The 16,223-nt window shown below is 46.3% G+C and overlaps 1 protein-coding gene across 4 annotated transcripts in view; it reads left to right on the forward strand.

Moving 5' to 3' along the window:
• The first annotated feature begins 1,079 nt into the window (after positions 1 to 1,079).
• Positions 1,080 to 16,223, forward strand: part of PLPP4 (phospholipid phosphatase 4) — a 128,453-nt gene continuing 113,309 nt past the window's right edge. For all 4 annotated transcript variants that reach the window (XM_053585800.1, XM_053585801.1, XM_053585802.1 and 1 more), the window contains exon 1: positions 1,080 to 1,603. In XM_053585800.1, coding sequence (XP_053441775.1) covers positions 1,548 to 1,603 — 56 coding nt within the window. In that variant the 5' untranslated portion in view covers positions 1,080 to 1,547. The remainder of the gene's footprint in view (positions 1,604 to 16,223) is intronic.

Genomic DNA, 16,223 nt, shown 5'->3' on the forward strand with positions numbered 1-16,223 from the left:
ATCACTAAGGACTAGCCGACAGGGTGCCCGGTACACAGTGATGAGCCAAACATGTGCAGCTCCTGCCTGTGGTGCCTCCAGGTTGGAGACTCCTCCAGCCCATACAGAGCCTAGATCGTTCCTCCCCTGTCTGCTTAGCTCTTTCTAGACTCAGAGATATCTTGGCTCAGGTATTTGGGTCTGTCATGTGTTTCTTTTGGGGTAGGGCCTGTGAGCATTTTGCTGAGGCCAAAGCTCCCAGAGGTCTGCTTTCTGCCTGCCCCTTTTTAACTCAACACTGAGATTCAGCTTCATAGTCCCAGGAACCTCACTCTGTTTTCTCTGTTAATGAAATTTTGGCTGAGTCTCTCCTAAAACCCAGGAGAGGCGTCTGGGGTTTAAATTAGTGAAATTGAGAAGTTTAGAATCTCAGCAAAGTATATACATAATCCTGACAGGTTTGGGGAAAACAAATCCAAGCCCCTGCTCCAAGTCTGGGTTGAGGTCCTGACCTCCAGACCACCAATAAGGGTTGGGCTTTTGGCCGTGAACTCCTCGGATGAAGCCCCTGGTTCTACCTGCTTCCAGCTGACAGCTGCTAGCTGAGTGCTGTGTCAGCGACGGGCGACCCTGACCGCCAGCTGCCGGCAGGGACTGAACTGGGAGCTTTTTTTGTTTGTTTGTTTTTTTTTGCTTTTTTTCGTATTCCACAGCGCACGCGGCAGGCCAAAGCTGCTGGAGAGTGGTAGGGAAGAGGGAGAACCCCGTCGCCTGGAGCCACCTGGCGCTGGTGGCATGGCGGAGAGTCCGCCTCGCCTTTGCCCTCAGCCTGTGCCAGAGATGTGGAGCCTGGGTAGCATCTCCTGAGAGCAAAGCGAACGAAGCCCGCGAGTGATGTCGCGGGGTGGTGGGGGAACTTCCTAGAAAAAAAGAGTTTCAGGTTGGAGAGGTGCGAGGAGGGCAGACGCGGCGGGAAGGCGCGCTCCCGGCAGAGACCGGGTGCCGGCTGCCCTGCGCAGGAGAATCCCCCGTGTACTTCTTGCCCACGTGCGTGCGCGGGCCGGCGGGCGGCGGCCGGAGAGCGGGCGCCGGGGCGGAGCGGGAGCTGCAGGGCGGCCGCAGGCAGAGCCCAGCCAGCGCGCCGCCCGGCGCCCAGCTCAGAGGCCGCCCATCGGCGCGGGAGCCGCGGCGCGCGCAGGGGAGGCGACGGCGGCGGGGCTTCCCCGGGCTTCCCCTCCCGGGCCGCGGGCTCCCGGCGCGGGCCCAGGACGCGGAGGCGGCGCTCGGCGAGAGGGATCCGGGAGTCCCAGAGGCGCTCTCCGCTCGGCGCGGGGACGCGAGATCCGAAGAGCCTGGGGCGGCCGGTGCGGCGTCCCGGAGCCCCGCGACCAGAGGCAGGAGGTTTGGGCCGAGCCCTCCCCGGCGCCCGCCCGCCCCCGCCTCCGCCCCCGCCCGCGGCCTGGAGCGCGTCTCCCTGGCCGCCCAGGGTCTGGCGAGCCGGCGCCGGCCGAGCTGCGGGAGCCGCGGAAAGCACCAGCTGCCGCCGCGGGAGCTGCTTCGGCCACACCATGCGGGAGCTGGCCATCGAGATCGGGGTGCGAGCCCTGCTCTTCGGGGTCTTCGTGTAAGTAGTGGCGGCCCGCGGGCGGGGCGCGCCGACGCGGGGACCCACCGACCGAGCCTCTCCGGGCCGCAACTTTGTTTGCGCCGCCGCATCCTCCGGGGCCTGGATTCGCGGTCTCCTCCCCACCCTCTGCTCGAGGCGTGTCCCCAAGGACCGAGAGAGACGCTCCCCTTCCCGGGTCGCTCGGTTCCTAGCGACCCCTGTGCCTGCTGCCCCCACTACACCGGGAGCAGGCAGGCCCCCAGCCCCGCACCATCTGCCCGGGGGATTCAGGGCTGCTCCTCTGCACTCGAGACGCGTACCCCCGCCTGCGCCCTCGAGAAGTTTCTCCTGCGTAATCTCTCGAGACCCGCGTTGGAAGTTTTTGCTTTTGGCCCCTTTGCTCCTCCCGTGTCCCGGGTTTTGGCGCCCGCGGGCTGCTGAGCGTCTTCCCTGGAGGCGTTTGCGGTGCTTCTCCCTCTGGAGAACTGTTGCTGCGGCGGCTCGGGGAGTCGGAGGCCACTGGCTGGGTCCGCTCCATGCGCCCCGGGGCTCTGGGTCTCGGCGATGTTCGACGCGGGCGCGGGGTTCATTCAGGGGCAGCTGTGAAATTCTTGGAGTGGCTTTGAGCTGCTGGGACCTGGAACAGCTATTTCGTAAGGAGGAGGGGGTGCTGGTGCGGGCTCTTTCCGAGAGATGTCTGAGCCTCCTTCTGGTGCCTCGGGGACCCGCTGCTCAACAGCCTCCAAGCCCAAACGCAGGGGGAACTGTCGCAGCAATCCCTTGGAGACCTGAGCCCAGAACAGCAGCTCAGATCCACCCCACAGCCATCGTGGGCGCCTGTCACTAGTCGCTCCCACCTGCACTTGTCAGGGTCACGTTCTCTCTCCCGCTCTGCCCAGGGCTGGTTTCTGCTACATTTTAAGTATTGAAGTTGCATGAAGTTTATGGATCTGCCCGGTTTTGTTTTTGTTTTTGGAAAAGCCCTCCCCAGGCAAACAGGAGTCTGGTTCTGATTTCTGCCTCAATCTGGAGTCGTCCGTGGCAGGTGTGCTGTGTGAAAGATGACTTCTGTTCTGCAGCCCAGGGAATACCCATGGAAAGAAATGCCCTTTCTTGCATGTTTTTCTTTACTGGGGATTAAATTCATCCAGAATGCATTTAATTCACACCATCGGGAAAGGCCGGGAATGCCCCCAGATGCAGGCAAGCCCCCCCCCCTTCTTGCTGAACACTGGTCTTATTCACTGGGAAGTTGGGTTTTGATGCATTTGGAAAAACAAGCACTTTCCCCTCCTCTTCCTCTATTTTTCTACCTTTGGACTGTACATTAAAATTGTGATTGCTGTGTGTCAGATGGGGACAGCTTCCAGGTGACAGATAGGCTAAGACCCCATTAAATTACTTGTGATATGCTATAGAAGTGATAAAATAATGTTCCATGAACAGTAGAATTTAACATTTATTAAGTGCCTGTGTGAAAAATGCTGAGATAAAGCAAGTCAGGTGCCTAGTCTGCCTGGTTTGATTGCTCCTGGGAATCCTCAGATTTACAAAGGGTCTAATAACATGTAAAATATTTATACTGTGTTCATGTTCTCCTTAAAACATCCTCCCAAGCACTTATGAGATGTTTACATGGATATAATGGTCTGTGCAGCAAATTTGAAAACTTGGTAATTATCATGTATATGCTTCTTGTGTTTTCTAAGGGTGTTATATAAAAACAAGACAGGCAGTTTGTGTTCTTTTTTCTAAAGTCCCCCCTTGTATTACTTCATAGGGAATTTGTTGTCATCTCCCCTGGAAAGACACACATGGGCATTGATGGCATTTTTGGAGTATTCTTGGGTTTCTTGCCATCCCTTGGAATTGTTAACAGAGTGTCCAGCTTGTGGCTTTTTCCCCTGCAGTGACCAGCTCTGGTGTTCATGTGAGCCTCTCTGCAGGCGGGGTGGGGGTGGGGGTGGGGGTGGGGTGGGAGGGTGGGGGGGGTGGGGAGGGGAATCTCGGGTGTTCAGATGCTGTTAACACCGGGCATATAGAACTTCTGGAAGGGAAGCTAGGAGCAGGGAGATACAGAAAACCCTTTGTTTTCTCAGATAAGCTTCTGGCACCCTGACAGAGGCTGACTTTTGGGGGAAGCTTGATTCTTCCTTTTGCCAGCTCGAGAGGGATGGCAAGATTCAATGGGTCATACCCACCTCTGCTCATGAAGGTGGTGGTGTCAGCAGCAGGTGGGTTTAGAAGGTCCCTCTGGGCAGGCTGAATCCAATTTCCCTGCTGCAGTCAGTGTCCAGTGCAGCTGACATAATTTATCCTATAATTCTCATTTCTACCTTATTTCTCAGGATGAGGGAATATTATTTTGGGGGGTGTCTTCTTTGCAGACTTCTTCCTCTGGGAAACATCACCTATAGATGTGTCTCTGACTACATTTGCTTTGTGTGAGAGCAGGGATCCTGCTGACCATGGCCCACATACTCCCTGGAGATTACAAGTTAGAGCGAATGGAATGCATTTGGGGCCCATGGGTGGTAGGGATGTAAGCTCTCCCTTGCTGACTCATAAAAAAACCTGTTTTCTATTTGCGGATCAGGTCCAGTGCTGAGGTTTTGTGCACTCAGGATTCTGAGAAGATGCTCTCTAGGCAACCCCATAGGTGCTCAGTCGTGCCCAAGAACCTCCAATCTCTAGGAAGAAGATTAGTGAAGAGTCATGCAAACGGGAGCTGGCACATGTACTTCAACCTAACAGAAGATAAACGGGTTCCAGGAACCCAAGGTCTAGGAAAAGTTAATGTACCTGCGTTAAGGTTGTGTTGAGGCTGCATTTGATGCTGTGAAACGTGTGGGCCTCCAGGTCCCGTTGCTTCTCCTCATGGACAGAGCGGGCAGGAGTGGAAGCACGACGGGCTGCCTCTGTCCTGCTGCCAGCAAAGACCCCGGGACAGATTCTGTGAACATTTCCACAGATGCCAAAGCCAGTGCTGGACCTTGCCCAGCACACACATGGTGTGGAAATGAGGTGGCTTGTTAGGGTTCACTGCTTGGCACCCTGGTGGTTACTGCTGCTAGGCCAGGGCTACAGTGTGTGTCAGGCACTCAGGAGAGCTGTCTGTGTGCCGTGTGACCAGCTAAAGGGCTGTACTGGTATTTCTTTGTTGTGGATGAAGAAACTAAAACACAAACAAATTAAGGAACTTCCTAAATAACAGAGCGAATAGGGGCAGCTCTGACACCTAAACCCAGGTGCTCCAACCATGTAGTCTGGACTCTTCATTACTTTGCTTTAGAAAAAAATAGCAGCCTGCGTTGGTCAATCTGGAGTTTACAACTTGTAGAAGGCATTCCACGCGATTTCTTTTAAGCCTCATCTCACTCGAGGTGGGTTCTGTTTGTTTTCCTCCTTTTACAAAGAAAGAAACCAAAGTTTCGAAAGGTTGAGTAACTTGCCTGCTCAGCTAGTAGGAGGTAGGACCCATGTTCAAAGAGGCAGTTGACCTCATGTCCCAAAGCTGTCAGTCGCCGAAATAGAATGTACCCAGTGCCAGGCTGCCCGGTAGGCACCAAAGTGACCACATCGCGAAAGCAGTCACCTTCCGCGACCTATTCTCTCTAGGAGAGCAAGTGCACCAGGCCTGGAGTAATGTCTGAGCAGAGACTTGCTCTAGCACCACAGTCAGCTCTCAGAGTGTTTCCTCCAAGGTGGAAGGATGGCGGTGGAGGTTCTTACTCCTAAAAGGGGGGCTTTGGGGATGGCACTGGTTTAGAGGGTGTGATGTGGTGAGGGTGCAGTGGCAGGAACGCCGGTGGTGGTGGTAAGCAGGGGAACACTGCTTTCTTCTATGTGGTTGGCCGTCGTCCCCCTGGACATCAGTTTATTGATACGCCCTGTATGTACAGCCTGCAGAAAGGGCCCTGGAGAAGATGACCATCTGACAGGCTACTGGGGGAAGGGTGGTCTGCCTGTCTCACTGGTCAGCCTGGGGCCCTCTGTCCCTCTTTTCTTCCCTCCGTCTTCTCTTCTCCCCCTTCCTGTCACTCCTGGTGGCTCCACAAGTCTGCTCAGGATGCTGGGCTGCTCAGGTAATGGCACTTGTCTCAACTCTGATCAATCTAGCATCTTTGAGCCCTTCTCATGCAGCAGGCCTGTGCCAGTCTCTAGGGATGAGAGAAGAGGGCAGGCCAGGTGGCCCCAGGAACTCAGAGTCCAGTGGAGGCCACAGTGTGTTATGCTCCCCTTATGCAGTCACTGGTTTGAAACTTTTGCTTGCACCCGTTTCTCATTCATCCAGTTGATAGGTCCTTCTTACTCGCCACCTTCTGGGTGCATTGCACTTAACTGTCTTTTTCTCTTCCTATCACTGGTAAACTTTAGCTGGTGTGATTCCAGCCAGACACAGGGAAGTGGGTGCTTTAGCTGTCCAGGGCATTTTCCTGGAGGCACTAGATGTCAGGCAGACTTTTAAAGTATTGACAATAACTAGCAGATCCATATTTCTTACTCCTACGAGTCTAATTTAGGACCAGGCTGGAGACAGTTGTGGTGGTTTGAGCAAAGTGCTCACTTTCATTGAGAAGGAAGAGAGGCGTGCCAGGAAAGGCTGCCCCGGGCTGACGTCTCACCTGTCTTGGTCGTTGCATGCCAGGGGTACAGGGCCTGGGCCCAAGGACATTCCTGCAGAGCAGAGGCCTTGGGGGCACATTTCACGTGGGAACCAGGTCACCAGCTGTGCCTCAGACAGTGTGGGTTTCAGGGTGGGTAGATGGGGGTGATGGGAAATGATCCCAGGGGGAGGCAGGTGGTCTCAGTACCTTTCCAAGAAGTGTAGATGTTCCCTCAAAGGCAATAACAGGAGCCCCAGAGGTCTGAAACAAAACATTTCATGCTCAGATATGCACCCAGTGGTGGGAAAGGACTGTTCCACTGGGTGCGCAGGCCCTGCTGAGTGTGATGAGTGACAGTGTACAGCTCACCACGCTGCCGCGCTTCACGACTCCCTGGAGCGGGTTCTGTTTCTCCTCGGGTTGTGGTCAGTTGTCTCTGAGCCTGGCTCTCAGCTGTGAGCTGCTGCTCCCTGGGGGCCAGGATTGCGTCTCTGTCTTCTTCACTCTCCCCACATTCTCCACTTGGCCTTGATGCCTCCTCGCTCTATCCCGGGCCATCTTTTTTAATTGCCCTGTGAGCACTCTGCATCAGTCCAGGGCAGAGCTACTTAGGTGTGGTCCGACCACCTGCATCGGAGTTACCTGGGGCCCAATTTAGACCTAACTGAATTAGCACGGAGAATGAAGTCCCCAGAATGTGCATTTTGAGTGGGCATCCTTTTGTCCCCCACCTGTGGGAACTCCTGATGTGCAGTCGCCAGCAATCTGAGGGTCACCGCTGCATCTTCTCTCCCTGGACTACTAGGAGACCATGCTCCCAACCCCCTGTCTCGGGATTAGGTAGGGCCATGTGATGAGCTCTGCTTAGGGTGACATGGGTGGGATGACAGGTGTCATTGCTGGTTTAGGGCAGCATCCATCTTAGTCATGAACAACTCTGCAAGGGGAGGCAGCTGGGTGTCAGCCTTGTGGGGCGTTGCTGCTGGGGTGGGCTCTGTGGGAGAGAGGAGATGTTTTGTGTTAACTGAGATTTGGGGCTACTTTAGCATAAGTCTATTCTATCTAAATAGCATAACTAGAGTCATTTTACTCACTGTCTAGGAACAAGTTTCAGATGAGTTTCTTGAGGTAATGGGAGACCACAGGCTTTGCACCAGACAGGTCTGTGGTTTGGGTTTGTGGGCTCTGTCACTAACTAGCAAGTTGCTTAAAATCTCTGAACCTCCGTTGCTTCAAGTGGGAATGGAGATAGTACTTAAGTGCATTGGATTTTATTGGCTGAGTTCATTAAGTGGCTGAGGTACACATGACAAAAATGAGGCATCTTCCCCCCCACTCTTGTTCACCCCATTTGCTTATGCACAGTGTCAGGGATGGCCGCGCGCGTCAGGCTGTCGGGGCCGAAATCCTGGTTCTGCTGCTCCTTAGCTGTGTGGACATCTGGGCAAAGTATTTAACCAGTTTAATTCTTTGTTTCCCCTCTGTTCAGTGGGAGTATCGACAGTGTCCGTGATTGCGAGGCTGTGGGTATGAAACGGGACAGTACTCAGCTTGTCACAGGTGTTCAGCAAATGGCGAGATTATTATCCTTTTATTTAAATGAATCCATAATGTACACTACAGGGAAACACCCTAGGTGGCGATGATATTACAAATCTGAACTACAGAATTTCTGGAAAAAAACAAAGTCCTTTAAGTGTATTTCAAATGATTTCTTTTGCTGGGTCACCCCCAACTGGGGTATGTAGCTTGCCCTGAGTTATGGAAGCGAGCCGGACCCCCAGAGTGCGCGGGTGGCTTGTTGTCTAAAGGGATGGGCTTGTTCCAGCCGTGTTATGGCCCAGCGGTGACTTAAATTGCTGATCCTTTACAACAGTGACAACAGTGACAACAGTGACTCTGGGACTCGAAAGTGCTATCAGCATAGCTGTGTTAGATGATGTGCCGCTCTTGTTTCCTTCACCCAGAGTTCCTTTAGGAGCCACATGCATGTGTCGGAATCTCCAAGCATTATATTCAATAAAAGCCACAAGATAACAAAAGACTGCATACTGTAAAATACCATTTATGTGAAATTCTAGAAAAGACAAAACTGACCCTTAGTTACAGAAAGCTTATCAGTGATGTACTAAAGTTGGGGGAACTGTCTGAGTTGATGGGAATGTTTAATGTTTGTTGTGATTTGCTAGAACTTGACAGAGTACATCCTTAAATGGGTACATTTTATTATGTAAATTATACCTCAGTAAATTTGATTTATGTTAAAAAAAAGAAAAAAAGAAGAAGAAGAAGCCACATCCAGGGAGCTATTTTCATCAGCTATTCTTTGGCCCCCATCCCTGGAAATGTGGGGGAATGCTGCTCCCCCCTCCCTGGGAAGGCTTCTGCCCTGTCACCTGATAAATGAAGCATCCTTCTGTTTGAAATATTATGTGCCACTGTAAAATGAGTTAGCTGTACCCAGAAATCTGAGAATTGATGATGCTTTCCTACAGGGAGATAAATGCTTCTGGCACCACAAAAGGAGAACATTACTTTCGTAACTTGTGGATAAAGTTATCTCAATAGTTACAAACATTATACCTTTTATGACCCACGCAAGGCTTGTAAAAGCTTGCTGCTTCTATTTTTCTGTGATAGTGTTTGTAAATATGAAAGTTATCTTAGTAATATTGTTTCTTTAAAAAATACCATCGTGCTGTTCTGTGCAGATGAATTAGCAACACTGTTCCAGGAGAAACCTCCTTCCCACAAGGCTGCCCAGGGCCAGTGGGTCCCCATCACTTACCTGGAAGCCAGGCAGGTGTGCAGGGGGAAGATGTGAAGTGTCCAGGGACGAGTGGGCAGGGAGCTGAGAGGAGCTGGGGCTGCAGGAATGGCTTAATCACAGTCTTTCCATATGCGACTGTAAAAAGTTGTTCCCCAGAAGTGAGGGCTAGTTGTTATTGTGTGTGCACTAAAGACAAGGGAGAAAAAATCAGGGCTAGTAGCTGCAGGAGCAGGGTTTGGGTTGGTTTCTAAACAGGTACCAGTCTGCCAGTGAATGGGAGAGGTTTCTTTCTCCTTTTTCAAAGGGTTTTTAAAAATCTGTTTTCTTGAAGTATTAGTTTGAGTCACGTGAAATTGCTGATATTTGACTGTTCTGACCCATGAAACCAAAAATTTCATTTAGTTCAACCTAAAAATAACATACACAAAGAAAAGTGTGCTATTGGCTTGGCTCCTGTAGCACAGTGGTTACGGTGAGGATTTGAACCCAGCCTGGGCCTGCTAAACAACAATGACAAAGCCTACCTGTGTCTCAAGGGGTAGGGCGCCGGCCCCATATGCCGGAGGTGGTGGGTTCAAACCCAGCCCCAGCCAAAACATGCAAAAAAAAAAAAAAAAAGTAGCCGGGTGTTGTGGCGGGGGCCTGTAGTTCCAGCTACTTGGGAGGCTGAGGCAAGACAATCACTTGAGCCCAAGAGTTTGAGGTTGCTGTGAGCTGTGACATCACGGCACTATACTGAGGGTGATATAGTGAGACTCTGTCTCAAAAAAAGAAAAGTGTGCTCTTTGTAATGGTACAACTGTTCAGAAGACCCTCCACCTGCCAAGCCCCCTTCCAGACTGTTAGGGGACCCACTACCTTGAATTCCATTAATAACATTTTTGAACTCTTTTCTGTATAAATGGAATTATACAGCGTGTGGTCTTTTGTGTGATTTCTTTTGCTCAATCTGCCTCCGAGATCCTTCCATCTTGTTGTGGGTAGTTACAGTTTGCTCATTTGCATTGCTGTAGAACATTCCATCTGTGACTGCACCCCTATGTATTCACTGATTTTACTGTTTATGGACTTCTGGGTTATTTATTGATTGGGGCTATTAAGCATAATGCTGCTGTTGTTTTCTGGTAAGCATATTTGTTATTTCTCTTGGGCATATGTGTAGATGTGGAACTTCAGAGTGAGTCATCAGACGTTTATAAAGGAGGCTCTGGCTCCTCTTTGTCCAGCTGTAACCCTGAACGTGGTATCTAGCCTGCTTGTTGCTTTCATCTCCAGCTGCTGAGCACCCCCACGGAAAAGCATGTGGTGGCCTGGCAAGTGACATAAAGAAGCCTAGAGCTGGTGCCATTCTGCAGGAGGGTGGACGGCATGGCCTAATGGTCAGGGAGTTAAACCCTCACTCGACCAATGATAAAGATGCTTCTTGCTTCCTCATCAGTAAGATGGGGATGTGATCTTGCCTAGGGAGGTTGTACAGATGAAACGTGATATGTGCAGGTGCCTCGTACAGAGCTGGCACATAGCAGGGGTTCAGGCCAGGCTCTTTTCTTTCCTCTACCTCCCCCTTCGTTCCTTTGCCTAAGCTGGAGATATGGGTCCATTAAAAGATGCCTGATGCCACAATGTAATTATGATAGTAAGAGTGAAGTTCTCAGGACCTCAGGGAAAGAGCTGAGCCTTGAACTGGGATTTAGAAAGTTTGGGGGAGGCCTTCTGAATACCTGTCCAAGGAGTCACTAAGAATAGGAAATTGCCAATATGTATACACGTGTAGGTATCTTTTAATTGATTGTAATTTCACCTTGGTGATAGAGAGGGAGGAGAGGGAACCCAGACATATGCATATTTACTAAAAGGGAAAACTTAGATACCTGCTATGGTACCACCTTGGTACTAGGCGGTTGTCACACAGTAGAGGATTTAATCATGGCGAGCTGTCCTGATTTACAGAGTTAAGAGCTAAGTCGGAGCTCTTACTAATCATTAATAGAAGAGCTCTTCAGTAGAAAAATGAGCAACAGATATGAACAGGAACTCACAAAAATCCAAAAACTAACACACTTCTAAATTTGTGATTTCTATAGAAATGGAAGATGTGCATATAGAAACAACAAAATAACATTGAATACAGATTAGCACAGAGCTTTTTTTTTATGTGCTACAATGAAATAAGGTGCAGCTATTAAAATTAGTTATGTAAGTAACTGCTTGTTAAGTGATTAAAGCAGGTTACAAAGTATGCATGATGCTATTTTAATATGGCAATGTGATATTATCAATTTATGCCTATATCTGTAAGGAAAATGTCTATAAAGATACCTAATAAAACCTATTTCAAGCTGGTTATTTTGTGGTAGTTATTTCAAGCTGATGGGATTATGTAATATTTGTTTTTTTTCAATATGGTTGTTTCAAGCTGATGGGATTATGCAATGTTTGCTTTTTATGCTGTTTACTATCTAAAGTATTTTTACAGTGACCATTTTTTTTCTTTCATACCTAATAAACAATCGATATAATTATTTCCTGTTACCGGAAAAAAAGAAGTTTATGAAATATCCCTGGATGGGACAGTAGACGATTCTTCTGTGATCACTTTAGAAATATTTAAAGTGGAATGTATCAAAGTTCAACCTTTCAGCATTTCACATCAACTACAATATTTAAGAAAAAATACAGTTTAGTACCCAGAATGCACAAGTTTTCGGTATTGAAACAGATGTGATCAGATACTGCAGGTGGAAGTGTAAATTTGCACAACCCTTTCGAAGGGCAAAATTTCAGTGCATAAAGAAACATAAAACTATTCTGCCCTTTGGCTTAGAATTCTTGGAAAAAATCCATGAGGCACTAATGTAAAAGGACTAAAAATCCTCACATACGTAGACTTTCATTGCTGTGTTTTCCATAAAACAAAGCAATATACTTGTCAATTAAAATTAAATTAAAACTCAGATGGTCAACATTTAAAGATAGGTTGGTAAATTATGGACATACAAAGAATATTACATAGCTGTTAAAAGAATCATTTTTGAAAATCATGAAAAAACTTGGTGAAATTTTATAATGTTAATAGTTACGCAAAAAAGCATACACATGTAAAAATGTATCTCAGAATTGCAACTATTTGAAGTTTGTCTGATGTGGCCAAATATTAGAAAGGATTACACCAAGGTGAATGTGATGGAAATGAATGTATTTCCCCTCCACTGAAAAATACTTTTAGGGCAGGTGTGGTTACTCATGTGTGTAATCCCAGCCCCTTGGCAGTTCAAGTTGGAACCATCTCTTGAGGTGAGGAGTTAGAAACCATCCTGATCAACATAGTGAGACCCTGTCTTTACAAATAAACTTAAAAAATTAGCCAGGTATGATGGCATGCAACTATAGTCCTAGCCATTCAAGAAGGTGAGGCAGGAGGATCTGTTGAGCCCAGGAGTTCGAGGCTGCCGTGAACTGTGGCCTGTGCCACTGTGTTCCAGTCTAGGTGACAGAGGGAGACCTTGTCTCTTAAAAAAAAAAAAAAAAAAAGTATAAGCCTCCTTGAACCCCTTTACCTCTCTCTGCCCTTTATAAGCTTTTCTTTTTCTTTCTTTTTTTTTTTTTTAGACATTTAGTTTGTCGCCCTCGGTAGAGTGCTGTGACATCACAGCTCACAGCAAACTCCAACTCCTGGGCTTAGGTGATTCTCTTGCTTCAGCCTCCAGAGTAGCTGGGACCACAGACGCCCGCCACAACGCTCAGCTATTTTTTGTTGCAGTTTGGCCGGGGCCGGGTTTGAACCCGCCATGCTTGGTATATGGTGCCAGCGCCCTACTCACTGAGCCACAGGCACCGCACCCTTTTAAAACTTTTAAATATACATTTATATATAATTAACAAAAACCACTGGGATCACACTTTATATAGTTTAAATTTTAAAAATAGCGCTTTGAGACATTTTCTATCTGTATAGATCTACTTGATTTGTTTAATTGGCTGTATGGTGTTCCTTTGTGCTAACATATTCAGGGAATATTATGGTGTTTTCATTTTCGCTATGACAGATAACTTTGCGATTGCGCCTACCTTGTAGGGCACCTGTTAGCATTACTACATGATAAACTGCTGCAAAGGAATTTTCTGGGCCAGGTACCACTTGTGTTTTAAATTTGGATGGACATTGTCAAATATCCACTCAAAGGGCTGTAAATGCTTACCTTTCACTGACAGTGTGTAAAGATGTCTGTTTTTCCATATTCTTGACAATGCTGGGTATTAATGTTTTTTTTACATAGTATTTCTGCCATGGCAAAAAGTGTAATATTTGCTTTACTTTTCATTTCTCTGTGCTTTAAAGTCGAGCATCTTCTCACATATTGGCAATTTGTATTTCTTCAGTGAAATATCTTTTTTTCTTGGTCTTTACTTCTGTCAGATCTCAGTGATCTTATGATGGGGAGGAGTACTTTCTATTTTATACATATTAAACCTTTTCTTTCATGTACTGCAAATATTTTCTCCATGTTTATGATTGACTTTTAAGTTTCGTGATTTCTGTTACCGCGTACAAGTTTTCATTTTTTGTAGTTAAGTCTATCAGTCTTTTGTTAATGGTTTAATGGGTTCAGGCCTATTTAGAAAGTCCTTTCCTCTCTAAAAAAGAAATATTCTTCTGTGTTCTCTAGGATTTTATACTTTTGCTCTTTAATTTTAATTTCCTAGGGTACTGGTTATTTATATTTTTGCCCATGGGGTGAGGTAGGGGATTTAATCCCTTTCCCACTCCAATGTTTTGTCAATTATGAAAAACATTTGTTTTCTCAGAGAGAAATTGATTAAATGCAAATTTCCATATGTCTGTGGGATTGCAACTGAACTCTGTTTGGTTAGCTATTTGTGAGGTATTGGCTAAATTACTATAATTTTATAGTAGATCTAGACATTTGTAAGGGAAATCCCTCCCACCACTGAGAGAAAGAGTGTAGTACAGTGGTTAAGACTACAGGCTGGACTGCCTGGGTTTAAAGCACTAATCTGTTCCTTTCTTGCTGTGCAAACTTGGGTAGCTTGATTTACCTCTCTGTTCTTCAGTTTCCTAGTCTTTAATAATGATAGCGCTAAAATAGTTTTATTGTATTGATATCAGAGTCTATGGCTTGTTTGATTGCTATGTTTTATAATTGGTTACAATTTTCTGTGGGGCCACATAACATAGTCAAGTTTTTAAAAATTTACATATTCTGAATATAATGGATAGTTTCTGTTTGGTGGATACAAAGTTCTAAATATATTAGAGCAAGTTAGCTATGCTAATTTGAATTCTCTGTAATTTTAATTCTTACATTTGGCCTTTTAAATTTGGTCTTTTAAGTTTCAAGATAATGCTATCTCAGTCACCATCTGTGTCAAACTAGGGTAATAAAAGCCTAACATTTTCTTTTGAGATAACTAATATTTTTATCTTATCGCTGCCAAGTTATTCTATGTTTTCTATTTTGAGTGTTTTATTTTTGTGTCCCCTCAGCCCCCTTGTTTCTTGCTTTTGGCTGACTAGCTCAAGTTTTCTGTATTACCCGCCTCCCCCCCACCCTTTTCTTCTTTTAGGAGGTTGGATGTCACAGTTTTTATGTCTGTGTTTTTATTTTATTTATTTCTTTTTTTTATTAAGTCATATACACATAGATCATGAATACATTTATGCATATGTGGGGTACAATGTGTTGATTTTTTCTATACAATCTGACATGCTTACATCAAACCAATCAACATAGCTTTCGCCTCATTTACTTGATTATTGTGTTAAGACACTTAATGTTCTACACTTGACAGATTTGACTTGTACCCTTGCAATATGCTCCATAGGTGTGGTCCCACCTTTTACCCTCCCTCTATCAACCCTCCCCCACTCCTCCCTTCCCCCTCCATTTCTCTCCTTCATCCTGGGCTATAGTTGTGATCTATCTTTCATAAGAAAGTGTGAGTAAATACAAGCTGGTTTCATAGAAGTACTGAGCACATTGGATACATTTTCCTCCATTCTTGAGATACTTTACTCAGGAGAATATGTTCCAGATCCTTACATGTAAACATAAAAGAAGTAAAGACTCCATCTTTTTAAGGCTGCATAGTATTCCATATGTGGTATACAACATATACCACAATTTATTAATCCATTCATGGGTCAGTGGGCACTTGGGCTTCTTCCATGACTTGGCTATTACGAATTGAGCTGCAATGAACAATATGGTGCAAATATCTTTTTTGCAAAGCGATTTTTGGTCTTTTGGATATACTCCTAGTAGAGGAATTGCAGAATCCAATGGCAGGTTGATTTTTAGATCCCTGAGTGTTCTTCAAACTTCTTTCCAAAACAAACGTATTAGTTTGCATCCCCACCAACAATGGAGAAGTGTTCCCTTTTTTCCACATCCATGCCAACATCTGTAGTTTTGGGATTTTGTTATGTGGACTACTCTTACTGGAGTTAGATAGTATCTCAAAGTGGTTTTTTAAAAATTTTATTTTATTATTAAATCATAGCTGTGTACATTAATGCAATCATGGGGCACCATACTCAAAGTGGTTTTGATTTGCCTTTCTTGGATGATTGAAGATGATGAGCATTTTTTCATGTGTCTGTAGACCATGTGCCTGTCTTCTTTGGAGAAGCTTCTGTTCAGGTCTCTTGCCCATAGTGAAATGGAATCACTTGTTCTTTGCTTATTAATAAGTTTGAGTTTTCTGTGGATTCTGGTTATCAGACCTTTGTCAGAAATATCTTCTCCCATTCTGAGGGCTGTCTACTTGCTTTACTTTCTGTGTTCTTGGCAGTGCAGAAGCTTTTTAGTCTGATCAGATCCCAGTAATGTATTTTCGGTATTGCTTCAATTGCCCTGGGGGATCCTCCTCATAAAATTTTCTCCCAGGCCAATTTCTTCAAGTGTTTCTCCTGCACTCTTTCCAAGAATCCTTATGGTTTCATGCCTTAGGATTAAGTCTTTTATCCATTGAGAGTCAATTTTTGTTAGAGGTGAAAGGCGTGGGTCCAGTTTCAGTCTTCTACAAGTTGCCAGCCAATTCACCCAGAACCATTTGTTATATAGGGAGTCTTTCCCCCAGTTTAAGTTTTTGATAGGCTTATCGAAGATCAAGTGACAATAAGTGTCTGTATTTATCTCTTGGTTCTAAATTCTGTTCCATACATCTACCTCTCTATTTTTGTGCCAATACAATGTTGTTTTGATCACTGTAGATTTATAGTATAGTCTGAAGTCTGGTA

This window comes from Nycticebus coucang, chromosome 3 (assembly GCF_027406575.1).
Source record: "Nycticebus coucang isolate mNycCou1 chromosome 3, mNycCou1.pri, whole genome shotgun sequence".
NCBI lineage: Eukaryota > Metazoa > Chordata > Mammalia > Primates > Lorisidae > Nycticebus > Nycticebus coucang.